Source organism: Psittacula echo (assembly GCF_963264785.1).
Source record: "Psittacula echo genome assembly, chromosome: 3".
NCBI classification, from domain to species: domain Eukaryota; kingdom Metazoa; phylum Chordata; class Aves; order Psittaciformes; family Psittacidae; genus Psittacula; species Psittacula echo.
In genome coordinates, this window is record NC_137736.1 from 120,943,448 (window position 1) to 120,971,441 (window position 27,994).

The following is a 27,994-nucleotide window of genomic DNA, read 5'->3' on the forward strand; positions in this document are numbered from 1 at the left end:
CAAGCAATGCAGTTCCTAGTACTCAAGAGATGCACATGCAATCTGCAGCTCTGCTATCAGCATATAATTGTGAATAAATTTTCAGTACTGAACTGATTTATAATCCAAGGAGAAAGATTTAGGACTACTCATATCTTAATGCTTCTCAGCTAGCTATAATATGAAAAACTTTATAATACTGAAATACTCTGTACATATTTTCTGTAGAGTTAATAAACATCTTCAGGCCAGCATTACAAAACTTTGATTTAATCTCCCTTTTGTAGAATCGAAGAATCCCAGACTGGTTGGTGTTGGAAGGGACCTCAAAGTTCACCCAGTTCCAACCCCCTTCCACTAGACCAGGTTGCTCCAAGCCCCGTCCAACCTGGCCTTGAACACTGCCAGGGACAGGACATCTTCATTGGGATCATCTCAGATTCAGGTTATTTTCCTAATATTTTATCACATGCTTAATTATACAGTGCATTCTGCATCAATGTGCACTCTAAAAATACTGTAAAAATATTTTCCTGTAAGGTTGTCTATATGTCATATAATGGAGCTAATCTTCCAACACATAAGAATGAAAAAATGCGTACTTATACGCATATAGGAAGCCTGGAACAATAGCCTTAAAACGCTCCTAAAATCAAGAGCAAATTTCTAGAAAGTTTAAGTAAGTAATATTTGATTTTTAAGGATATAAAAAGCCCAGCTCTAACCCAAAAATGTAAATTGTCCATTTTATTCTTAATTCCAAAGGAACATGAATAATATACAATAATCTGCATTTCTGAATAGAGGTGGATTTCCAAATCCCTCAAACCTTCTCTTGATAGGGAAAGAGGAAGAGTAGGGTAGCAAGGAGAAATCTGGACATAATTCTTAGTTGGTTAGGGAACACAAATAGCTATATCATAATAAAAGAGTGTGACTGAAGAGCTTTAAAAACTATAAAATCCTGCCTGTTATGTGGTGTGTGCTTAGCTGTTGCAGTTTTTCACATATAGTTCACCAGATTTCTCAGCACAAAATAATTTCTGCAAAGGTTTCACGCTTTCCCTGCTCTCTTTTCCTCCCGCCATACTTTTTTCCATTAACTTTTTAGAGCTAAAAAAATACAGCAATGCTGACTGCAAGCAGTGATGTGGTAAAACTGCTACAGACTTCTCAGATGAATCAGTGCTACCCCTTGAACTTTTATCCATAAACATGCATCTGTTATACAGCAAGACTATTCCCTTAAGAATAACCTCATAAAAGCACAGGGCAGCATTCCTAACTGGCACTTTTGTATCCAGAAAATTTCAAGCCATTACTCTGGCTGCAGCCCTTGACTTGATCAACAGGATCTACAAGCTGTCAGACACTAGCTGCCTTGGCAGGTAAGTATGTCCCTGAAAGGCTTTCCCGTACCAGAACTGTGCTGAAAAAAGCTAAAAGCAGTATTTTTCACTGTGCTTCTTGAAGGGTCTGCATTGGCTACATGGAAAAATATCCTCTCTCTGTATTTCAGCTCATGGCCACCAATGCTAAAAGCATAGGTACTCTTGAGTAACCGGCCTTTTAAGAGACGGGGTGAAAAATAACGCAATAGGAGCATTCTGGCTAACAGCTGCTGTATTTCAGTTCTGAGCAACGATACTGATGCATAGATCTCTTTTCTACCCTTATGCTTACTAGTGCACAGGTTCATCAGCATATGGTTGTTATATTAAAACCTCATTGTAGTTGACAAGCTGTAACTTCAAGTTCCAATCACGTACTGTCTACTAGCATAAGGCTTCCTGAACCTTTCTGCACTGGTTAGCTCTCCACCCTTTACTTTTTGCAACTCCTTTGTCCCCATTCTGGGGAAAAAAAAAGAGGGTGTTAATTATCTTCACAGCTTTTCTTGGCATTTTCTCTCTCTCCCTGTCATTTCATGTTAGCCAATGGAAATGTCTGCCTTCCCTCAGCCCAAAACAACAGCTGAACCGTCACTTAGCCACTGCATTTTCCAAGGTGGAACATTCATGCTTTCTTGCATGCTGACTCTCACATTTGGGAGTGGTTCCCCATAAATATCAAGTTAATTCACTGTCCTCTTTCAATTCCAAGCCTTACTTCTTTTGGATGCTTACCAAGCAAGTTAACAATGAGCTCAGAGGCCTAGTGACAATGCAGATAAATGCTTAATAAGAACTAATAGCAGCAGATACAGAGGAGGTGTAAAACAGAAGTCTTCCTTTTGGATACTCCACTGATACTTTTTAATTGAGATTCATATTTAGACCTAAATATGCTTGCCTGCTTTGTTTCAGGATTCTTCAGTAGAAGAGATTTAGGCAAAAATCCTAACACATATGTAAGGGACAAAAAACTCTGAACAAGTCTCAGAGCTATTAACTTTAATGGCATGCTCAAACATCATTATTTGCATGTCCAAATATATAAGGGCCCAGATTTAAATACTTTTACATTCAATTCATATTAGCTAAATTATCTCTTGACCTAAATCTTGCCATCTCTTTGTCCAAGTTCTCAATTGCTACTACTATAAATCTCATATTAGTTACTGACTATACCGGGAAATTTAACATAAAATTACTCAGCAACAGATGCATGATGTATTAGATGTGGTTTTTTAATTGGTAGTTCAGCTTCTTACTAGCTTCCCCGCCTTTCGTTGCAAGGCCTCAGTTATGCACGCAGCCTGACAAAAGGCTTAACATAATACAACATGCCCAGTTTGGCTTTAAACCAAGTTGCCTCAGTTTCCTTCTATTCATGCTGCATATCTCATGTTTCTTGGGGATCTACCATCAAGCTCAAAGTGCTCTCTTGGCTCAGCCTTACCTTTCAAGCAGAGAGACTTAAGTCAAACTACCAAATCAAAGTAATTTCTTCCTGGCCAGCCCCAAAGACTCCTTCCTGTTCTCCTCTGAAGGGAAGGGTGGAACTTAAGGGTTACTACACCGGCCTGACCCTTTTATGTGTTTCTCAGACATGGCTTTGCACCTCCACAAGAATCAGCTGAGTTCTTTATAGCGCAGGCTAATGAGCATGGAAGAGGCCTGGCTGTAATTCTTTTGGCCCTGGAAGGGCAGAGAACCTCCAACAGACACACAGTATTACTTCAGATGAATGGTGTTCTACCTTCTGCCAACACTGAAACACAGCACTTGGGGTCAGAATAAGATAGTGGGTGATTCAATGCCAGGGAAAGAAAATAATTCTTGCAAGTTTTGGCCAGTTTGAATCTCTTCCCTCAAGATTTGTTATACTGCCAACATAAAGATCATAAAAATAAAGTAAGAATCCCCAACAGGTAATAGCTTTGGGTAGCCAGAAGGCTATGAGAGCTATCTTTCTTATTTAGCCTTCCATCTTGCATTCCTCTCCTTTTCACACACTGCTATAACATACAACAGTTTGCATCTTCATAGGTTGCAGCATTTTTATTTTCCCAGAAGACTTCCATAGAAACAGAGTTAAGTCGACAGCAAGAACTTTGGAAGTTACTTTCCCATGACTACTCTCTATGGATGACAGCTCGCCATGCGCTTCTACAGCTGATTTCCTCCTTATTGTGCCTCATTTTTTTTCTTTTTCTCTGCTCAAGAGCTGCATTTTGCCTCAGAACAGATTCTGATTGCAAATGATGTAAAATCATTCAGTCTTTACCAAAATCACGGAAGAATGTAAGTCCAAGAAGAAGAAATGAGACCAGAACTGCCCATCAAGAGCAGACTGAGTTCTTCCCTTAATAAGGGACAAGTGATTTGTACTATACCATAATAGATATACCGCAATCACATAGAGGTTGTTTTTCATTTCTTTTTTATTTTATTCTAATCAATAAGGTTATAGCAGAACTCACACAGATACTTTTGACTGACTTAATTACTTCAGTGCTCCTAAAGAATTTCCGATCATCTGCTGACGCGACGAGATTTTGAAGCTTTCTGGCACTTAATTTAGGAAAATAAATACCTAAACTGCACAGAATTCACCTAACTATTGCTGCAACCTCACCCTGTCATGGCAGAGTTCCAGGAACCCTGTTTTACAGTGCCTCAGTCAGAAAACAAGACAGAATGAGGAACTTTATTTCCCAGAGGTTGAAAGCTGTTTCAGGTGCAACACACTCCCACAGCCTCTACTACTGAAATAATCTTTGTGTTTACAGGCTTTTTACTTACAGGTTTAATGCAGCTCTTTTGCTTAGCTGTGTAGGAATATAAGTTAGTGTTAACAAAGCTGTAACATGCTGAACTATGCAAATAATAAACAAATGGTAGAATGCAAATAAAAACATTGACCTAAGTCAAGCCTAAAGTGCTTTCCAATGAATTCAAGGGTTTTGTCCGAGTAAGAACATCAAGTTTCCATCACATGAAATTGTTTTCCTGCTCCACAGTAAACTTAAATCCAAACACAGTACCACAGAAATGTATGATAACTCTTCCATTAGGCCCTAAGAAATGATGCTTATCAGTACATACAAGAGAAGAGTCATCACAGAACCTTTTTGTGGATGAAGCATTCAAGTCAATTCATGAGATCATGTTAAAGAGAATTTAAATTCCTGACCCTCACTGCCTTTGTAACCTTGCACTTGTTGCTACTTCTTTGCTGGAAGCTTTAGTGCTTGGGGAAGAGAGAAGAAAGGAAAAGGGCAGTAACAATATGCACCAGCAAAGTTCTGTGAAATCTTGAACAGAAATGATAGGGGAAAATAGTTAATTAGATAACGAATAAATTAAACTATGATTTGTAATCTTGAGATAATTCTGTTCTCTAGAATTTTGAGAATTTAAAAAAACCCTCTTGATAAACCACATTTTCATAAGAAGCAGAATTTTATGTATTAGAGAGAACACAAACAAAAATCACTGCCTGTGTTCTTTATTCTTGACAGTGTACCTAAGATACTTAAAATTTGACCTCAGCGCTGGCTCTTTTTCCCTGTAGGCTTCCTACCTCTTCTCTGGTCTTTACAACCAGATTTGTGGAATGCTTTTCTCTTCCACATCTTTTACAGATGGCTTTAAAGTATGAATCGGTGCCTAAACTTGCAGTTTTTGTCAGAGCAAGTTTAGTCAAGAGAAAGATCACAGAATGATAGCTGACTCATTCCTAAATACAATATTTCCTGTCTTCCTGTACTGCAATTTTCAAAGACCCTACCAACTTTGTTACCTCATACTCCTTACAAAGTTGTCTGGTGAATTTTACAATGGGAATTATGCTTCAGCTTTTTAAGAGCACTAACGATCTGCAGGTTCAGTAAATCCTAACCTTTCTTTAATTTAAGCAATGCTGGCTTTCTCTTGTTTATGCAAACTTTCAACAAAATCTAATACAAAGGTAAGCCAAATCCCCTGAAGACTTGGGTTGCATTTGATAGAATTTCAGAATTTGACATACCTGCATCAAAATCCCAAAGCTTTTCAGCTTTGGCTGCTACAGGCAGGGCACTTCCTCACTCTGTGTGAGGAATGAGCACTTTTCTGATGGTGGTATTGGTTTAGGAATTATGCTATTTTTGTTAAAAAGGAGATTGACATGGTTTTTCTTTTCAATTCTTTTAATGTAGCACCTTCCTGGAAGTAAATGTTTCTGTGAGGAAATGTTAATTCTTGAACTACTGTTGAGAAGTTTTTTTTCAGATGGTGGAAAACACCTCCCTTACTTGAACTATGAAATATACTCTGAGACACGTCATTTGAAACTTGACTTTTTAATAGATTTTAATAAGCTTTTTGTATCGCTTGTTTTCTACAGATATTCAAAACAGCTTGGCTGGAATACTCAGCACATTTTAGTTATGTCCAAAATTAATCCCTCACAGGGTAAGCTTTTAATAACATAAGCTGTTTTACAAAGTAGCAGTACCTGAGTCCTGGCTAAGGCTGCTACCACCTCAGCCTCCCCTTAGAGTTCTTCTTTCAGGATACATCAATTTCAGATTAAGAAACCGAAGCACTTTCTCCCATGAGACAAATCCCATCGCCAGCTCCTTCTATAAACCACATTCACCCTTGTTCTACAATATTAGGTTTCTCCAAGAACGACTCAACAGCATGAGAAAGTGAAAGCTGAGAATGAGTCAAGCTGATGTAGAGAATTAATTTGTTTGGCAAGAGACAGGGGAAAAGAAAACATCACTAGGAGCTCTGGGGCAAGCAGAGTGAAACGAATAACGTAGTCTACAAATGAGACAAAAGATTGAAAACTCTGGCCCTAATTGGCAGTCATGGGAAGATTAGATACAGCCCAGGATTTGTTGCTGCTCTCAAAGAGTCCTTCACAAGCTCTTTCTTATTCCTTGTCTCTGTGCTAAAGCAGATACGATTACTTAGTTTAGCAGCTAAGATGGTTATATTGAGGGGTAACCTCTAGATATATCAAGCCAAAGAAGAAGATGAGATTGCGGAAAGATCAGCGTGTGCTAAGTACTTCTGCAGACTTCGTTCAATAATATTTTTCTCCACACAGTACTTATTACCTGAAATATACAACTCTCCTTTATTCAACTGACAGTGAAGGAATGCAAGATGTTTTCTACCCTTCACTCAGCCATACTGAGTTTAATGGTATATGTGTAGTGAGGGTGCTTTACTCATCACTCAACAATGCCCAGTTCACACAACCACATTTCAAACAACAGTTTAACAAGTTAATGCTTCATCCCACTGGAATGAACAGGTGATTTGATAATAGGCAAAACACTTCCACTTCCATTCAGGGTTTTGATAAGATATGTTTGTTAAACCCACCTATTCAAGGCTCTAAGGTCTTTAGGACAGGATTCTGCTTTGCAATTCTTTCACAATCAGGCATTTATAATAGCATTGTTTTTATATTCTAATAATACGTGATAAATAACCAAGCAATTTCTTGCCATAAAGTATGGGGTTCCTTGGCCATCTCCCCCTCTAACACTAGACCTTTCTAATGCTGCTACATCTCCTTTCTAATGCTGCTACATCTAATCCTGTCTTTAGAATTAAATCATTCCAGCAATGTGCTCAGGTATTTGCGCATGCTATACTATTTGTACTATTCTTCTATTGTGTTTTATCCAGGGCTCAAGTTTCAAAAGCCTGAACATCAAAGCCACATTTCTGTCTCATTCAGAGAACAAGGACATTTGCATATTTATCAGAGTGCTGCTGAACTCTTTTGTACTTTCAGATCTACTCAAGAGTAACATGATTCATGAAATTCTCACTTCTCCCACGTATGCTGGCACGCTCCCCAGAGTCACAGTTTTGAGACTTCATAGTTACATTATGCTCCATATGGTACAGATTTCTCTCTCTCACAGTGCCATTTGTTGTTTTCAAACCTCTTATCAGGTTCAGCACATTCATTACAAAACCACAATACACACGACTACAACTGTTTCGTATGCTTACTCTCACTGGTTATCTGTAGAGGGATATTGTTGTCTCAGCTCTGCCAGATGAAGAACAGTATTCAAGAAGGAGAATTTTAAAATAGGATCCAACAGATTTGGTTTTGCATAATGCACGTGAGATTTACAACATTGAAAAACAGCAGACCTAGATGAGGAATGAAACTGCAACCAAAGTGAAGCAATCCCTTGAAAAACATTCTACATCCTCTGCCTGTGTAGAGATTTAAGCAAAAGAACAGATGTGAACTCTCTTTACATTTGGTTTTCACTATTGCATCCCTATTAAGCTGACAGTAACGACTTCTGGGCTGCATCCATGCACACTTATCTCTTCAATGTGTTTCTTGTCCTACTTCAGTACTCTCTGTAGGGAGAGTCTTTCCCAGCACCATGTTGGTGTCCTCAACATAAGAAGGGCATGGAGCTCTTGAAGCAAGTCCAGAGGAGACCATGAGGATGATCAGGGGCTGCAGCACCTCCCATATGGAGACAGGCTGAGAAAGTTGGGGCTGTTCAGCCTGGAGAAGAGAAGGCTGTGTGGAGACCTCAGAGCAGCCTTCCAGTATCTGAAGGGGGCCTATAAGGATGCTGGGGATGGACTCTTCATCAGGGACTGTAGTGATAGAACAAGGGGTGATGGGTTTAAACTTAAACAAGGGAAGTTCAGGCTAGATATAAAGAAGAAGTTCTTTACTGTGAGGGTGATGAGGTGCTGGAATGGGTTGCCCAAGTGAGCAGCAAATGCTCCATTCTTGGCAGTGTTCAAAGCCAGGATGGACAGAGCCATGAGCAATATTGTCTAGTGTGAGGTGCCCCTGCCCATGGCAGGGGGGTTGGAACTGGATAATCTTAAGGTCCTTTCCAACCCTAAATATGCTATGATTCTATGATCATGGGAGCACACGGCCTTCACTATTCTGTCTCATACAGAAAAGTTAGGCAACATATATCCTCTTTTAGTTAGCTACATACAATGGAGGGAAACAAATGTCACAGAAAACACAGTCTAATGAGTAACTGAAAAGTAGTATGGGAGAAAACTAAATATTCAAAATTTTTCATCAAAAGACAGATGCATGTTTACTGGGGAAGGGAAATGCTGCTTCTGAGGAGTGAAAAAGTCTTTCTATGTCATATTGTGTCACTCCAGGCTAGCACCAGACTTCTCATCAATCAGACCCTTAGAGCTTTGTGAACTCCCAGGACAACACAATCAAAAGTGAAAAATCAGATCAAGGAAATGAAAGCACCCATTAAGTGATAATAGTAACCAAACATAAGGAGAGTGGGGAAGAATTGGGAGTAAAGTACTAACAGGACTGAAAGAATAACAAAGCTTATTCAAGAGACAGCCTACTTTCAAAACTTTGACATGATCATCAGTGAAGCTTTCACGATGCAATCAGCTGCAAAAACTGAGGAAATGAAGAAATGTTTAAATGTAACTCTCTGACAGAAGTAGACAGTCACGTTCTATACAAGGACTTAGTGAACAGAGACTCGATTTCACTGAAGCTATGGAAACCAACAGGGTTTCACCACAAAGTACTAGCAATCAAATAATAAAAAGAAGAAAACTCCTACTGATGACTTCAGTCATCAGGATGACACTTGTCATCCGTTTCGGCTGATAATCCAGTGCTATGAAAACCCCAATAAGTGTCTTGAGACTATGTGGGAACTCCTTGGTTAAACCAGTTTGCAGCTCTATGTCTTTGCATTAAAAAACTGCTGCGTGCCTAAATGGGTTTATTTGGACAGATTGCACAACCACTATAGCATTGCTTTCTAAAGCACTTAGGGGAATTTGAGATCCCTATAGTACTAAAAGTGCTGGAATAAGCTCAAGTTCTAAGCTACTGTCTAGGCTATTGTTTTCCATTTGACTGTCACATCAACAGATAGGAAATAAGTATATTTAGTTGTTCTCATTTTGTGATTTGGGGTTTTTAGCATATTCTTAACACATTATGACCCAACAACTTCTTGTGCTATATTTATTGAAATACACATATGCTTAATAATTTAGATTGCAATTCTGGAATGTTTACATCAATTATAACATTTTGATAACATTTTCTTTCCAACTCTTATTCCATCCTGCATCAAAGGAAATGCACGAGTAGAGCTCTTAATTTTGCTGCCTTATTCAAAATCACGATCTTTGGGGCATGTAATCTGGAAGATAAAGCTAAACTATTAATGAACTTAAAGGCCCTAAGGCTTTCAAGTTCAAGCACAAATCCTAGAGGCAAATGACTTGAGTATTCTTGCTACTACATGACTTACCCTGGCATCACTGCAGTACTCTAGTGGATAAGCATGCAGAGTTTAGAACTACTTTCTCTTTTAATATGAATTAAAGCAAACTTTTGAAACACTTTCTTATACTGAATAACACTTAAACCTTTTCTTTCAGGCCCCGTGATGCTCAACTCTAGATTTCGCTGAGAACAGATACAAAGAAGCATAAATAACACAAAATGCAATTCATTCTTCTTTGGTTTTCACAAGCACACATCTAAACATCATCATTTTTCTCAACTTTCTGCTGATCCTATTTTAGTGCAACATTTCATTTTAGTGTCCGTTTTTTTTCTTATTCTTAGTAAACCTAACTAGCTATGACCCTGAGCAGTCTGACATGGCTCTAAAGCTGTCTGTTCTCTGAGCAGAAGCTTGGACTAGATGACCTCCATAAATTCCTTCCAAACTGAACTATTCTCTGCTCATATGAAATACCACTGTCATAATCACAAAACAAGTTTCAAATCCTGCTGCCAGCCTAGGAATAGTTCAGTCCCTGAAAACTTCTCTTCTGAATTTTATCATGATACTGAAACGTTTGATGTGGATATTTCCCTAGAAAACTTCCTTTCCCAAGATTTGTACGACTTGTGTAACTTTAACACAGTTCTCTGAAACTAAAACAAATTAATTTTTATCCCATGAGAAATGTACAGCTCCTTTACATTAGAAAAAGCAATTTTACAGGTGTCCTTCTGGGAGGAGGAAGTGAAAAGAAATCTTTAACCAGGTATATATTTGCCAAACTTGGTTAAAAACAGTCCCTAGGCAATATTTTCATGCCCTTCTAGAAACTGGTTGAGATGAGATGCGATGTTCCTTCACTTAAATCAATGCTTGTAAAATGGTAGAGTTCTGAATACGCTACGCACGTCTAAATAAATACATACACAGAACACTGTGCAACAGAACTACACCACCAGTCCCAACAATATCCATATAATAACATACAATATCAGATATTATTTTTTGTTGGAAATTCAAAGGAATTCTGAATTCCCATGTCCTGCTTCAGATATGTGTCATGGTAATGAATCATAATGAATCATATTAGAAATATCTAAGATAAGTTAATAGCAATTTTGAAGTTTAGTGACATTATTTTAAAGGTGCTGTCAGTGATTCATTGGCAAAGAATAATGGTCTTGTGATTCACACAAAAAGAAAGTCCTTTCCTCCCCAGCTGTACAGATGCCACTTTTGTCTTTTTGGAGGTGGTAGGAAGACAGGCGGAGGAACAGATGGAGGCTAAGCCAAGATTCCACCAGAAGAATGGAAGTCAGACTGGAAGTTGAACAATGCACACTTTTTAAGAAGAAAAGCAAAAGCCAACAAAGATATTTTCACTTGATCTCACACTCTATGGAAAGATCACAGCCCAAGATGCCTCCAGGTCAAACTCAGATTCTGCTCACACAGATAAGCCTAAGTACAGCAGTAAGTCTGATGAGTGGAATTTTTAGAAGAATAAACCTATTCCTATTGATGCCTGACAGAATTACCACCTACTTAAAAAAACCCACAAACAGGCAAGCTACAAGTAAATGCTTTCGAAAATCCAGTCTTTTATCTGAATTCCTACAATTTCAGATCTACTTTTCTTAGCATTAACAGCAGCTTTTGTGTCACTAAAGACCTTTATTTTTGATTCATTTTCATTCATCTTTCAGGAATAAGGCTGCAATTCCTGTTAATTGGTAGCATCCAAACCCATGAGTCTACTTCTAATGTGCTCCTGGAATGTATTAAGCATTCACTGCCATACACAGTAAACTAACAATGCAAAATAAAACCTGGAAGAAATAGCCCTTCAGAAAGGGGAAAGAACTCTGTGTCTGTACTTTAGCAATGTAAATGGCTTTGAAGTTTTACTATAAAATAGTCACAGAAAAATAAGCAGTGTGCTCCTGATACTACATCCTGCTACACTAACTTCTCCCTTCAGAGAAGGAGGCAGTTTCAGCAGGAAGGAAAAATATGACTAACTCAGCATTTGTGAGTACCCCTAGCAGTGAACCCTTCCCTCTGTTTTACTCATGAACATGCATATTAACTATTGCCATTTCAAGACCTTTTAATTCCCATACCCTCCTCCTAAAGGAGAGAGAATTCTTGCACTCCCTTCACAGCTAAGGAATCGTGATGGGTTTTGAAGCAGGGCACTGAATGTTACTCTACCGACATCCTAAAATCCTCATGAATAACACTCCTAAAATCCTTATGCATAACATCAGCAGAATATATACAGCTGTAAGAGTAAGAAAAGATAAACTTATGTTTTTTGGATGATTGCACAATTTTGTACAAAATGGATGGCATAAATTTTACCTGTCTTTTAAAACGTGTTCAGCAGAACACCTTTAATTAGACTAGGCATGCTATGTACCTTCCATATATACTGTACAGAAAAAAACACTTGTGCATTGCAATTCATCAACATGCAAATTGGGGCAAGTCAAAATGTTTCACATACACTTATCACTTGCAATCAATCTTCATTTAATAGTTTCTTTGTCCTGGTATGCAATTTGTACTCTAAAATGAGGCAGAAAATTGAGGTAAGAAAGGGTGTTAAAAAGCAAGAAAGAGAGAGAATGAGATCAGAATAACCAGCAGGTTGGTGCTGAGGAACTCATCTGTGCTGCAAAACCTGAACCGAGCTACTGTTCTGGAACAGGCACCGCTGGGGTTTACATTTCAAAAGAGAGCCTTAATCACCAGGCTCACTATCTCTCATCTAATGAATATATAATTTTATATTCAAAGTGGAACAGGTACAACAGGAGAAAGACACACCTCAGCAAAGCTAGGCATTCATCATGGACAAATCCCTGTGTTACACATCAGGCAGAGGAGGCATGTCAATCCGATTTTCCCACACCCTACATAAGTATTTTTATGATGAATGTGAGTCTTTTCCTTTCATGTTACGTATTTCTCTCCAGCAAACTTGTAAAAGATATCTACCAGTGTGCAGCAGAGGTAAAAGATACCTCCAAAAAAGTTGGTGACATTCCATTTCACATCCAACCCTCAGCCTGCCATCAGTGCTATGCAGTCAAGGGTAGAAACAATTAGGAGAAACCATAGTTGGTACCTTTGTTGGCTTTTCTTAAGACTCCTGGTAATTTGCTGCAGGGATATTAGGTGTTAACCCAAAATATTTCCCATCAGGAACCTATATTATTTGTATTAATACATATTAAGAATTTATTTTTCTCTTTTGAGATTTGTTTAAAATACTATTCAAAGGCCATTTTAAGCATCAAACATCTTTGCATTTCCATGATATGCATCAACTTAATCTAAAGTCAAACATGTATTATTCCATATATGTCTTCTAGAATACATTGTCCTTACACTTTGTAAAATCCAGACTCCATTCCACATCAGAATTCTATGATGCATGCCTAAGTATACTGGTATAAATCTACTGCTAATAATCATAGAATCATAGAATAGTTAGGATTGGAAAGGATCTTAAGATCATCTAGTTCCAACCCCCCTGCCATGGGCAGGGACACCCCACACTAAACCATGTCACCCAAGGCCTCACCCAACCCGGCTTTGAACACCGCCAGGGATGGAGCATTCACAACTTCCCTGGGCAACCCATTCCAGTGCCTCACCACCCTTACAGTAAAGAATTTCTTCCTTAGATCCAATCTAAACTTCCCCTGTTTAAGTTTTAACTCGTTACCCCTTGTCCTGTCACTACAGTCCGTAATAAAGAGTCCCAGCATCCCTATAGCCCCTCTTCAGATACTGGAAGGCTGCTAATAATGGCAATGTTCTGATAAAAGCAATGGGGTGACTGCATTTTCCAGCTGAAATAAGGGTTGTCATTAAAATTCTATAGCTAGAAAATGAAGTATACATTGTCATTGCTATGTAATCTACTTGTTAGCAAATGCATGTGAAAGGTAAAAATCCATCAAAGAAAAATTATAAGTATCACACAGTATTAATTTTTAAAGTCTGTTAAAATTTGTCATTGTCTCCAAAGTTATCCGGGAGGAAAAAGTATTCCATGCAAAAGGTAAAGACAGACATTTGTCATTGAGAAACCGGAGGGATACATATAAACATAATCAAAAGAATCTTTCCACTGAACAGCACTTCACACACAGGAAGCCTGGGGGATGTATTGCCATAGATAACATAGGAAGTGGCCAGAATATCCAGGGTGTGTATATTCTTGTTTTATGCCAAAGCTGACACCCAAGGAAGGATTTAGTTTATGAATAAAAGCAACAACCAGTTAGTTAACAGGCAGCTTTTAAACAGACAAATGAAATGTCCATTAAAGGCTGGTCTTAAGGGAAAAGACCTTGTTAAATATTTGTTTTCTCAGTAATGAGATGCGGTGGGATACATGAACAGGGAAAGAGGGGACGGTGTTCTACACCTATCAATTCTACATCCATCTCTTCAATGCTAATCCCAGCTTTCTCTATAGAGCAATGTCACTGTCTTAAAAACATCTGAAATGATAGTTGTGGTACACATCAAGTATAGATTTCAATAAAGTAATATGAAATCTTTAATTTCTGGCAAAGGCTTTTCCTATGATAAGAAATTTGGAAATATGGGGGTCAGGAACATATCCTGACCCTTTGTTTCTTGATTATTTTAAAATGTAAATTTAGGTGGGATGTTTGGCAATACAGCCAGTAACAACTTACAGAATAATCCTGATGCATGTGAATTTCCCCCAGATCTTTCCCTCCTGCAGTCACTTCCATGGGTACGGTTTTATAAAGTTTAAAAGCATTCCCTCTTACAACATTGAGACAGCACAACAGGACAACATAATAATGGGCACATAATGACGGGCAAGTATTAGCCTGTCCCCATCACTTATTCAAGATTCAGAAACACGTCATGGGTTTTGCCTATTTTGAATTATTACAGCTATATGCATCAGTACAAAGGGGATAACAGATGCCAATTCATTCAAGATCTAACTCTTTTAAACCACAGAAATATAAAACTAGAAAAAGAAATAATTTTATAATTATGTAGTTATACAGAGTTAATTTTAATTCTGATTAAGAATTCAGTTCAGTGATGCAGAAACTTTAGTTACTCAATGTTGAGTTCATTTACAAAAATACTAATATGGCGCAATGTGCATTACAATTAATGCAACAAGTGGCTACAAGGAAGTTCTCTTAGTAGTAGAATTCAAAATATGCTACCAAAACAACAAACATAACAACAACACTAGGATATGGAATAATATCAGATGAACTTCTGAAGCTTTTGATAGTGAATTAAAAGCTTTGCATGTAACTCTACTAGAGAAGATTTTAACTTTAGCCTCAAGCAACTGTTAGATCTGTGCCAAAAGCTGCAACACAATGTAGGATTTTAGAGATACAATTTTACATGTAAGTCAATATTACAGTAGACAAACTGAATGCTTGAACACTTAGGTAAAAACTATTTGACTTGGCCCTTTCTAACAAGCCCAATTTTACAAATGCCCCATCTTCAAGCCTACACCACCATGTGCGCCAACACTGAAGAGAGAATGGAATACGTCTTGCATCACCTCCCACTCTCTGTTCTCCCAAAGTGCTCAGTATTCATTTTGAGACAAGATGCTCTCAAAGCTTTGTTTCATTTAAATCTGAATGTGTCTGCAATGGACATTTTAATTATTTTTAAAAAGTTATTTTCTATTTTTACATTTTATTTTTTAAACTGCTAGCACAAAGATGAAAATCATTATGACAGATAACAACATCATCTTCCTTTCAACACAACAGCATGGCATACATAGAGTAGCAAGTTAGATTGCTTCATCAGAAACATTGAGACAGCACAGCCAGGAAAGCAAGAAAATTTCAAATCCAAACTTAAGTTTGCTCTGCATTATCTGTGAATGCATATTTGTGTGTGAGTCATTCACAGAGGGTGAACCAACAGCACAGACAGAACAAGTGCTATGAATACCAAATTTCAAAGTGTATGGTGTTTATCCACCATCTGTGGTTCAAGATTCCCATAACTGTATTTCACAAAAGTTTTCAAATTTAAACTTACTGTGTGAACTTATGAAATTGCACAAAAGGCGACATTTGTCTTCATCTAATTTAACTGCAAACTTCTCCAAAAAAGGGCACTGGATTGGAAGAGGGGTGATTTTTTGTTGGGTGAGTAAAATTGAAAGATGGAAATATGATCAGACCCCTAGTTACGTCAAAGAATGACACCTCAGTGAACATACAAGATTTCCTCCAGATTTCGTATCAAGCTCAGTCACTACAAATAGATAAAAAGAATAGCCCTATTTATCAGCTTTGCCCATTATAAAAAATTAAAGTAGACAGAAAATAGACTCCTTACCGAAAAGTAACAAATCAATTTAAACTTATGATTTGTACTGGTTCAGCATTAATGTTATATTCTATAGAGCCTCTCCCTTGCCCACCCACTGAAGATCCAGTAAACCAGCTTTTCAAAGGAGCCAGTCTGAAATTTATAAGCTCATGAGAATGCTTAAATCATTAGCAGAAAGTGTTTCATAGCAGAAATGTGGCCAGGGAATATTGTACTGCAAAAAGCAACAGACCAGCATTTTCAGAGATATAGCAGCTTCCATAGCTGAATCTCAAGTGAAACTGCTTAAAACTCTTCCAAATTATAGGGTGAATCCTGTACATATTTATTCCACATGTACTTCTTCTGTCAGAATAATCACATTGATTTTACACAGGTGGAAAGATTCTGGATCAGGATCCTACTGAATATCATTCACATACACAGCATCCTACTCTACTCTCACAGCAGGACAAACTCCAGATTGGTCAGTATTGATCAGGGTACATTTAGTCTTCAGCTCTGCTTCCCTATTCTTAATAAGGTCATCACAAAATTTTTACCCTCTCCCCAGTGATTAGTAAGACTACTGTGTTGTCTTAATCAGTCCATTCTTCCTCATCGTGCTGCAAGTATTTCTGCTTTGTAGCATGAGTAATTTGACCCCTACGTAATAGTTCTAACACCAAAAATCAGAAGATTTTTTCATCTGAGCTTGCTGCTATTACAGCTATTCTCAGAACACTTTCATGGATTACTTTCTAGTCTTTTTTCCTGTAAAGGATGTCTATTTTCCATTTTATTTAAACAGAAGCTAAGATTCCACTTCCTTCAGCTCTTTTTCAATATATGAAGTCCTATAAAAATCTTATCTGACAACTTATAGAAGTAATTTAGCATTTTAGATTTTAGATTTGTACTTCAAGGAATACCTAGAAAGACATGCTGTCTTCACAGGGTTCTTTTTGCATTAGCATCAGTGCATTTATCCCACAGTTAAAACACTGTAGAGTACTGTTGTTGAAGAACGAATCAGTTTTCTGGCCAAATAACCCAAGAAAACAGAATGATTTTCATCTTAAAGTTTAGAAAACTCATAGAGGTTACAATTAAAGTATAAGGCATTCTTTCTTCCAGATGGTACCAGATTGACACCAGACTGCATCATATAGAGCTAAGACTGTTCAGTGTGAGCTTACCTTTTCAGAAAACCTTTCCCTTTGCTCAGCTTCTCTTCAGCAGAAGATAGAGCAGCTTTTAGAGGCATTCCAGTGGACTGTCCCTGATGGAGGACAGCTGATAACGGAGGATATATCACCGCATTCTCTGTCTCTTTTTTACCAGGACTGCTACTTTTTCCTGTTATACATGTCCTGTTTCCATTATTCAAAACACTGCATCACATTCTGCTTTCACAGCTCAAAAGTAGGTTGTGAGATCTATTCCTATCTTTTATGAGTTTTTTCCAGCAATGGATGTAGAAGCCAACAACATGAGTGCTGGAGCACTAGTGAGGAACAGAAGTAGGTACCTGAGGTGCAAGACGATTGCCATGACTAGAAGAACGTGGGAACAGTGCCCAGGCACACATCACATTACTAAAGTGAAACTAGAATGATTAATAATGCCTAAGAAGATCCAAATGTTGTTCATATCCCATTGGTGTGGCAGGAGCAGCAGTGCAGCCACTCAGTCCTAATGCAATCCTGCCCATTGCTAAAGTAAACTTGGTATTAACCATTTCTGCAAAGTAAATTAATTTGTTCCATATTTGCTTGCAACACTTCTCTACTCTCTATTTAGTCTTGCTCTTTGCTTAACCCCTGTAGCAACACTATTTCAATTCATGAAATTATGATTCTTTCTTCATAATATTTCCTTAAAAAACCCCAAACAAACAAAACTAGCATATTTTTCTTCTTTGTTGAGTATTTTTCAGCAGGTCATTACTGTGTTTTCCTTTTCACTAACTCTCTACTAAGTCCCCTGCTTACTCGTTTTCGGGTTTCTTATTTTGTCTGATGTTGACTTTAATGTATTCAGGCTTTCTTGTAGTGTCAAAATAACGTAAGAAACTGCATTCCTTGTATAATTAAACCTAACAAATCTAAGGAGGCCTCACATCAGGTCTAGCTAATCAGCATTGAAAATCCTGTAAGTAAACTAGAAACTAATGAAAAAAAGTAAGTTTTAGAGTCTTAGGTTTAATAAATATTCAGTGAATATGTCTGTATGCCTTTTTACTTTGGAAATCCACTGGTTACACTGCCTTATACAAATATACACTTAAAACCATATCCAGAAAACTTCTCAAGAGAGAATTCTTATTCTTTCCTGAAAAGGGAATTTTTTTCCTAAAGTACATCAATGCTGACTATCAGATGCGGCACAAAGCTGATTAGAGGAGGTAAAGAGGGACAAAGAGGACACTTATGAACACAGTCACACTAAAAGAGGGGAAGTGAACTTGTAAGAAGTGTGAGGAAGTCTTTGGGAAGCTGAATAAAGCAAATACGGAGGTGAACATGGACAGGAGGTAGACAGGAGACCTTGTCTCTTGAGAAGCGGGCAGGAAGCTGAAAGAAAAGGATGAGAAATGTAATTCTCAGTGCTAGAAGCATTCACAGTGGTTTTTCTTTGGAGGAAAAAGCAAGCGTCAGAGTAGCCAGACCACAAAACGCCACTGCTATTTGAGGCTTCTGGGTGATGCTATGAGCATTAACATCTTTAACACGACAGTCTATAATAAGTGTTAACTTGGTGTAACAACATACAAGCCAAGAAATATCCTTCTCTGGAAACCACACCAGCTTCACTTAAGCTGATCCTTAAACAGCAGGGACATACTGACGAAGAAAAAACCGAAGCAATCCTGAAAACTTGTGCTGATATTGCTTTGTTTTGATGTCTTTCATTAACACAGTAACTTGACATAGAATCATAGCATCATAGAATAGTTAGGGTTGGAAAGGACCTTAAGATCATCCAGTTCCAACCCCCCTGCCATGGGCAGGGACACCTCACACTAAACCATGGCACCCAAGGCTCTGTCCAGCCTGGCCTTGAACACTGCCAGGGATGGAGCATTCACAACGTCCTTGGGCAACCCATTCCAGTGCCTCATTATGCTCTTGTTGAAGCTGCTTTGAGCAGGAGGCTGGAGTAGACAATCTCCTTTTTAAGCCACATTAGTCTGTGGGTTTCTTTAGTGCATCAGCTGTTTTCAAGTAATTACATCAAAATTATTCCCATAGATTTTTTCCTTTTAAAACAAAACAAAACAAAAAAAACCACACCAAAACAAAAAACCACAAACCAAAAAGGACTAGAATCTGAATATCAAAACTCAAAAAGCTGCAATTCACGTCAGTATTTAAATCACGAGAAATAAAACAAATTGGGAGAGAAATAAAAGGCAGTATTTCTTTTCCATTTGACACCTGGGATGAGATGGTAAGAGAGAGAAAAATACTGTCTACAGGAGTTTCACAATTCTAAAGCAAGTCTAAAAGAGCTCAGGAAACAGCTGAAATTTGAAGAAGTGCCTAGTATTCTTACCACTGGCTGAAGTCAAAAACATCTCTTGAGCTTTGATATATACATCATAGCTAAGATATATGCAGTATATATATGAGATAATAAACACAGATAAATAAGTCAAAGAGTTAAAAGTTTTTCTTTTTAACTTTACTAGGCTGGCTTTAGGCTACAATCAGTTTTGGAAAAGTCTTATGACAAGATTCAGCAAATATTTGAACTGTTAAAATTTGAAACTTATGGTCAAGGGGAAATACTATCTAAGAAAATTCAAACTTGAACAGGGGGAGTTCAAACTGAAACAGGGGCAGTTCAGGTTAGATACAAGGAAGAAGTTCTTTACTGTGAGGGTGGTGAGGTGCTGGAAGGGGCTGCCCAAGGAAGTTGTGAATGCTCTATCCCTGGTGGTGCTCAAGGCCAGGTTGGACAGAGCCTTGGGTGACATGGTTTAGTGTGAGGTGTCCCTGCCCATTACAGGGGGTTGGAACTGAATGATCTTAAGGTCCTTTCCAACCCAAACCATCCTGTGATTCTAAAATTAGTTTTACATTAAATCAGCATAATTTTTTTGATATAACAAAACAGCAAACAAAATTAATTTAAAATTTTTTTGTAGGCGGTATCATAGATAAAATTTTATGAAAAAATTCCCCTTGGAAAACTGCTTTTACAAACGCATCTCAGAGATCTCTTGTATAAGTACATAGGAATATATGGTCTTGTCTTTCTTAACTTGTGTCGTGGTTTAAGCCCAGGCCGTAAATCAGAACCACGAAGTCCACTTCCCCCCCCACCTTTCTTCCCTCCGCTCCTGGAGGGACGGGGAGGAGAATCAAAAGAATGCAGCTCCCACGGGTTGAGATAAGAACAGTTTAATAACTAAGGTATAACACAAATCACTACTGCTACCACTAATAGTAATAATGATAAAGGAAATAACAAGCAAGAGAATACAACCGCTCACCAACCGGTACCTCACCCCCACCCCGCAGTGATCCAACCCTTCCGGGTAACTCTCAGTTACATCCTGGGCATGACGTGCTGTGGTATGGAATACCTCTTTGGCTAGTTTGGGTCAGGGTCCTGTCCCTGCTTCCTCCCGGCTTCTCCTCCTCCCTGGCAGAGCATGAGACTCACAAAGTCCTTGGTCAGGGTAAACATTCTGACCAGTAACTGAAAACATCGGCTTTATCAATATTTTTCCCAGGCTGAAAGTCAAAACCACAGCACTGCACCAGCTACTAAGAAGGAGAAAAACTGACTGCTGCTGCTGAACCCAGGACAACTTGTTACATCAGGAACTCCTTTCATTTCAACAATTACTCAGCAGAAACAGGAGTGAAACTTAGGAAACTTAGGAACGCAGTTGCAAATGAAAACGCACACACTCAAACCTATAAAAACTTGTTTGTGTAAAGATGACTTAACAAAATAAACATGCCATTAAATGCCAGCCAAACTGCTCTGCCCTTGAAGCCATCATTAATTTAATAAAATAAAGCACACTTGCTGCTGCATGTTTACCAATGTCTCGTGGTTTAAGCCCAGGCCGTAAATTAGAACCATGCAATCTACTTCCCCCCCCACCTTTCTTCCCCTTCCTGGAGGGACGGGGAGGAGAATCGAAAGAATGCAACTCCCACGGGTTGAGATAAGAACAGTTTAATAACTAAGGTATAACACAAATCACTACTGCTACCAACAATAATAATGATAAAGGAAACAACAAAGGAAGAGAATACAACCGCTCACTGGCCAGTACCTTGCCACTCACAGACCGATATCGATACCTCGCCCCCCACCCAGCAGCGTTCTAGCCCTTCCGGGAACTCTCAGTTCTACATCCTCGGCATGACGTGCTGTGGTATGGAATACCTCTCTGGCTAGTTTGGGTCAGGTGTCCTGTCCCTGCTTCCTCCCGGCTTTCCCTCCTCCCTGACAGAGCATGAGACTCACAAAGTCCTTGGTCAGGGTAAACATTCTGATCAGCAACTGAAAACATCGGTTTTATCAGTACTGTCCCAGGCCAAAAGTCAAAACCACAGCGCTGCACCAGCTACTAAGAAGGAGAAAAAATGACTGCTGCTGCTGAACCCAGGACACAATGTTTTCAGAATTTCATAAAATATGCAGGATTTGAAGTTGCAAATTGGCAAGTTAAGACTTTTCTTTCATTACTTATTGACTACATTCTTCATCTGAAGAGAGTTCTCCTTAAGGGAAGGCTTAGCATTGTGCCACCATGAATTGTGATATAGCTCTCAGATAAAGCTGTTCTGTATGGGCAATTCTGTTACTGTTTTTTCTGTTTCATAGTTGTCCTAATGTTGTTACTGCACTGTTTTTGTTACAGTTTTATCACATACTGCAACAAGTACTAAAAGCCATGAATCATGGACAATATGGATATGCTCAGGGATCACTACTGGAAAAGGTGCATGGACAGTGGGATTGAGTGTATCCTCAGCAAGTTTGCCAATGACACCAAGCTGTGTGGTGCAGTTCATACACTGCAGGGAAGGGATGGGATCCCAAGGGACATTGACATGCTTGCGAGGTGGGCCAATGCAAACCTCATGAAGTTCAACAAGGCCAAGTGCAAGGTCCTGCACCTCGGTCAGGGCAATCCAAAGCACAAACACAGGCTAGGCAGAGAATGAACTGAGAACAGCCCTGAGGAGCAGGACTGAGGGGTGCTGGTTCGCAAGATGCTCAACATGACTCAGCAGTGTGTGCTTGCAGCCCAGAAACCCAACTCTGTGCTGGGCTGCATCACCAGCAGTGGGAACAGCAGGTCAAGGGAGGGGATTGCTCCACCTCTGCTCTCGTGAGATCCCACCTACAGTCCTGTGTCCAGCTCTGGGTCTCCCAGCATAAGAAGGACATGGATCTGTTGGAGCAAGTCCAGAGGAGGCCTAGAAAGATTATCAGAAGCCTTGAGCAGCCCTTCTATGAGGAAAAGCTGAGAGACCTGGGCTGATTCAGCCTGGAGAGGAGAAGGCTGTGGAAAGACCATAGAGCAGCTCCAGTGCTTAAAGGGGCTACAAGAAACCTGGAAAGCAGCTTTGGAAAAGGGCCTGTAGGGACAGGACAAGGGGAATGGCTTTAAACTGACAGAGGGGAGATAGAGATTAAATATTAGGAAGTTCTTTCCTGTGAGGATGGTGAGGCACTGGCATAGGTTGCCCATGACTCTATGATTCCATGATTCTGGAAATCTGTCCCCTGAACACTGAAAGGCACAGAGTCCCTGCACACTTATTGCCTAAATTGAAGCTCTTTCATCTTTCCATGATGTCATTTGCATTTCTTGCTTTCCTTTATTTTGTAACATCACTGCATGGAAAGGCTCTTTAAGGAAGGAAAAAGGAGCTGGGATGCAACCAGATGCAGTGGAGAACTTTCCTGCACTCCCTAATTTAAATGTAGTTTGTTCTGTTGTGTGCTGTGCAAACACATATCCCAAACAACCTAGAAGTTTACAATCTAAGTGTAAGAAGATACACAGAATACCAGCAGTACAAATAAACAAGATGAAGGAACACAAGGAACCAGTGGGATGTGTCACTTAGCAAGTGATGTGAAACAAGAAGTTGGAAGAGCACAATGACACGGCTCTGTTTTGGTACAAGTGGTGAAAAGAGCTGTCAGTAATCTCCATATCAGTAATTTCCAGAATAATCAACTTGTTCTTATTAACACAGAACCATGTTTTGTGTCATTTCTTCACAGACATCCTCTCCTGACGGATAAAAACATCCAGAATGACATATTCACCCTCCTCAAATCAGCAGATGTGAGCTTTAACCCTGTCCTCCTCACTGTCTCTTCCAGCCTTGCTTTGTGCACAGTGAGCACCCTGGTCTCTGACAATGCTGTGGCCTCACAGTGTGAGCTGCATGTTAAAACCGCATAACTTCATATTATTAATGAAGCTATAAGGATTTGTTGAGGCTAGAGAGCTCCAATTTGACATTTGATGGTTTATCCTCTTGGAATTGGTGGGGGGTGAGAGAAAAAAAATCAAATAAGATGGACCGAAAAGCTCTATGCACTAACGCATAGATCAAATTATAAATTAAATTACATCCTACTTGCATGAAGCAGAATTTTTAAATGAACTGAAGAGAATGAGAACTGCGGAAAGCTGTCTTACTCCCACTGAAATTCAATGTGCTTCCAACTACTTTAATGAATTTCTGGTTATACAAAAGATTTCCATTATTTTTTAGCATAGGAGATGGTGGCGATGAGTGATACAATGAATGGAAGAATTTGGTTTGCAATTATGGACAAGAAAGAAAACAGCAATGGGACAAAAGCTTTATCTCTAGCAAAAATAAGCCATGTCAAGGACAAATCGCTGACACAGAGTGCATAGTGAACCCTAATATGTAGCTTCAGAAGCACAATTCAAACTATATGTTTCCTAATGCCTTTTCAGGATTGAAGCCAATTTCAGATTGAATGATCAATGGCAAAGATGGATTAGATCCCTTGCCCTCATTCCAGATGAGGACTGAAGAGAATGTAAGTGAATTCTCCAATTGTAGCTAAACATACACAAATGAAAAAGAAATCCTGTTTCTGTCCATTCCAGCACTTGAATGAAGAAGCATGACCTTCTGATGATTTCTTCAGGTATACTTGGCAAGGGACATTTGTTTTCGTTACTTTTAAAGCTAGTTCAGGGATAAATGTCCCTCAAGTCCATTAATAGCTATTTAGAAAAATAACATGAATTGAAAAGTCCAAATCTAGTACCTTCATGCCATAAAGAAAACTAGTTAGATCAGAGCTGTCATGCCTTTTCCAACTTAATAGCAGAATCAGAACAACAGCGCAACAATAGTGAAACACTGCAAGACTCTAGTCACCTGTAGTGAAATCTAGTCAACTCTATTTAAATGAATCCAGTCTTAAAAGGGTTCCTGGAGTTCTTTGTTCCAATTGAATGGGTAAAAATTTACTCATTTATCAGTAGTATTGTGCTAACTCCAGGAACGCAGGTCACGAAGCAGAACTTCATTATCCTAGCACTTTACGAACACAGAACAAGATGAGACTTCCAAGGTGCTGAGAGTAGCATAATAGAACTTTGGGAAACACGTACAGCAACAGTTCAATACACCTACGCTGCCTTTCAGCCCAGTCCTGAGCTGGTGGGGGTGTTAACCACAACACTCATAAATGGTCCTCTGCACCACAAACTTGTTCCTCTCCTTACTTCAGCACTCATGGTAAATTTTATTGCCTTGTCAGTTCAGTTGTGTTGTATGGGAAAGGGCAGCTTGTTATAAATGAAACCCAACCACCTGCTCAGGTGGCAGAGAGCATGATTGTGGTTCCACATAGCCTGGGGAGGAATGCAGAGGATGCTTTAATGCATCTGGAGCAGGTGTAGACTCAAAATCACAGTCTAGCCCTGGAGCACCAATTTACTACTATATGATGCATTCTGCATGCAAATGAGGACTTGATCTGTCCTGTTTACTTGTCTAGATAGGTTTTAAAATCAGGAATCTTACAGTGTTGCCTATGAACACCTTCCTCATAATCACAGGAAAAGAGGACCTGGGTTTCTGAGTTGGGCCCCATGGCTGCTGCAGACACTGGTGAGTAATCACTGGTGAGTAATCCCACCTATAAACTGGTCAAGCTCTACTTCAAAAAATATACTTACCGGAAGGCTATAGAATCACAGAATAGTTAGGGTTGGAAAGGACCTTAAGATCATCCAGTCCCAACCCCCCTGCCATGGGCAAGGACACCTCCCACTAAACCATGCCACCCAAGGCCTCATCCAACCTGGCCTTGAACACCGCCAGGGATGAAGCATTCACAGCCTCCCTGGGCAACCCATTCCAGTGCCTCACCACCCTCACAGTAAAGAATTTCTTCCTTATATCCAATCTAAACTTCCCCTGTTTAAGTTTGAACCCGTTACCCCTTGTCCTATCACTACAGTCCCTAATGAAGAGTCCTTCCCCAGCATCCTTATAGGCCCCCTTCAGATACTGGAAGGCTGCTATGAGGTCTCCACGCAGCCTTCTCTTCTCCAGGCTGAACAGCCCCAACTTTCTCAGCCTGTCTCCATACGGGAGGTGCTCCAGTCCCCTGATCATCCTTGTGGCCTCCTCTGGACTTGTTCCAACAGTTCCATGTCCTTTTTATGCTGAGGACACCAGAACTGCACACAATGCTCCAAGTGAGGTCTCACGAGAGCAGAGTAGAGAGGCAGGACAAAGGCAGTGTTAGGAAGGATGCTTAATGGCTTTGAAGGATAGTAAGCTCATTCAACCTTCAGCCTAAATTCGTACATGGCCAATTCAGACTCATTTGTTATTCTATTAGCAATTTCCTTTGATATACCTAATTATCTTCCCTCTGTGGTTTATACCCTCAAATGTATTTACAGTTGGCAATCATCTCTCCTCTCAGTCTTTGCTTTTCTAGATGTAATAGAAAAAGTCTTTTAGTGTCTTCTCAGAAGCCAGCCTATTACCTATGCTATTCTAGTAGCCATATTCTGAACCTATCTTCATTTAAATTCATTTTGCTTAACACAAGAAACCAGGAACAAATGTAATATTCCAATATACCTAATCATATATTGGCATATAATTTTAATATCTCTTCATATCCACAGGAAATACCTCCTGTGATATTGCTAGACCTGCACATCTCTTTCAGTTTGTCTTTTTTTACACTAATTTACCTATATAAAACTACTTCACGAAAACCTTTTTCACTCCTGTCAGTTAGTGATCTTTAGTTATATAGCTGTCGTGGTTTAAGCCCAGGCCGTAAATCAGAACCACGCAGTCCACTTCCCCCCCCACCTTTCTTCCCTCCGCTTCTGGAGGGACGGGGAGGAGAATCAAAAGAATGCAGCTCCCACGGGTTGAGATAAGAACAGTTTAATAACTAAGGTATAACACAAATCACTACTGCTACCACTAATAGTAATAATGATAAAGGAAATAACAAGGAAGAGAATACAACCGCTCACCAACCGGTACCTCACCCCCACCCTGCCATGATCCACCCCTTCCGGGAACTCCCAGTTCTACCTCCTGGGCATGACGTGCTGTGGTATGGAATACCTCTTTGGCTAGTTTGGGTCAGGTGTCCTGTCCCTGCCTCCTCCTGGCTTCTCCTCCTCCCTGGCAGAGCATGAGACTCTCAAAGTCCTTGGTCAGGGTAAACATCGCTGTTATCAGCCCTGTTCCCAGGCGGAAAGTCAAAAACACAGCACTGCACCAGTAGAAAAAATGACTGCTACTGCTGAACCCAGGACAGTATCCACCCCTTATTCCATACCATTCACGTCATGCTCAGATCCCACATTTTCAATATACCCTCACTCTCATCTCAGTGCACTCTTATCGTCATGCACAGACCAATCCCTATAAAGCGCTGCGTCCATTCGGTCCATGATGTTGGGCTCCATCTCTTGTAACAGTCTTTCAGAGTAGGAGAGGCCCATTGCAAAGTCCACCCCTCGATCATGAGTCCATCTCTATGTTGCTTCTCTGCCCTGATGGCCTGAAGTGTCATGGGCCCATCAGGCTCAAAATAATTCACCCTCCCCTGCAGCAGTCTCTGCAACTTGTCGTCGGGGACTCCACACAGCTGCCTTCCATCTCCGACGCTTCCAAAGCACTGGAGGGGCCCAGTGGATTAGATACTCGCCCATACTGTCCCACACACCATGACACTCATGGCTGTCCAGCCTTGGGGAAAACCTCTCAGTCCCCCTATTTTGTCGTCTAACCCCAGACAAGACCCAAACCCGACTCTGCTTAACTCTTGAGATCAGACAAAATGGTCGTGGGTAGAACACACTTTGTGTGTGTGCCAACATGGTGATCCCCATCACAATCAGCAGGCAGGTTCCAAGGGTACCCAAAGGCCATTCAAAACCTTCAAAACTCTCAAATGATGCTGCTGTACTTGTCACTGGGGCTGCTGTAGCTGTTGTGCTTGAAGGCTCTCTCACCACCAGCTTCTCTTTTTCTGAGTCCAGATCTTCCTCCTCTGCCTTGCTGGAAAGTGCTGCGGGGTCTCCTGCATCCTCCTGGGGCTCAGGCTCACGGGGCTCGGCGGGCGGCTGCTGGGGGATGCTCTCGGCCGCCGCGGGGCTGGGCTCGGCTGTGGGGCTCGGCTCCTCCGCCGCCTCCTCCCGCTGCTCGGCAGCTGCCTCCTTCCCTTCCTCGGCAGCCGCCTCCTTCCCAGCCTCCGGCCCCGCTCCCGCCGCCGCTTGGTCCCCGGGGCCGCTCTCCCGGGCCGCTTCGGCCGCCGCCGGCTCCCGGGGCCGCTCCCCCTCAGCTCCCTGCAGCCTCACAAAGACGGACGCGAGGACGAGGGCCAGGACGGTGAAGAGCAGCGGGACGGCCAGGTACAAGTCCACGGCCACGTCCATCCCGCCCT

The 27,994-nt window shown here is 40.2% G+C and overlaps 2 protein-coding genes across 7 annotated transcripts in view; both read right to left on the reverse strand.

Annotated features, from left to right (window-relative positions):
- Window positions 1–27,994, reverse strand: part of DLG2 (discs large MAGUK scaffold protein 2) — a gene marked incomplete at both ends in the record, with an annotated part of 868,631 nt that overhangs the window by 334,177 nt on the left and 506,460 nt on the right. The window lies entirely within an intron of this gene.
- LOC308218496 (uncharacterized protein) lies at window positions 1,730–27,986 on the reverse strand (the record flags this gene model as incomplete). Its single annotated transcript, XM_080612673.1, has 3 exons — window positions 1,730–1,832; window positions 17,224–17,383; window positions 27,488–27,986. The coding sequence occupies 3 exons, from the start codon at window positions 27,984–27,986 to the stop codon at window positions 1,730–1,732; spliced, it is 762 nt and encodes a 253-aa protein (XP_080468799.1).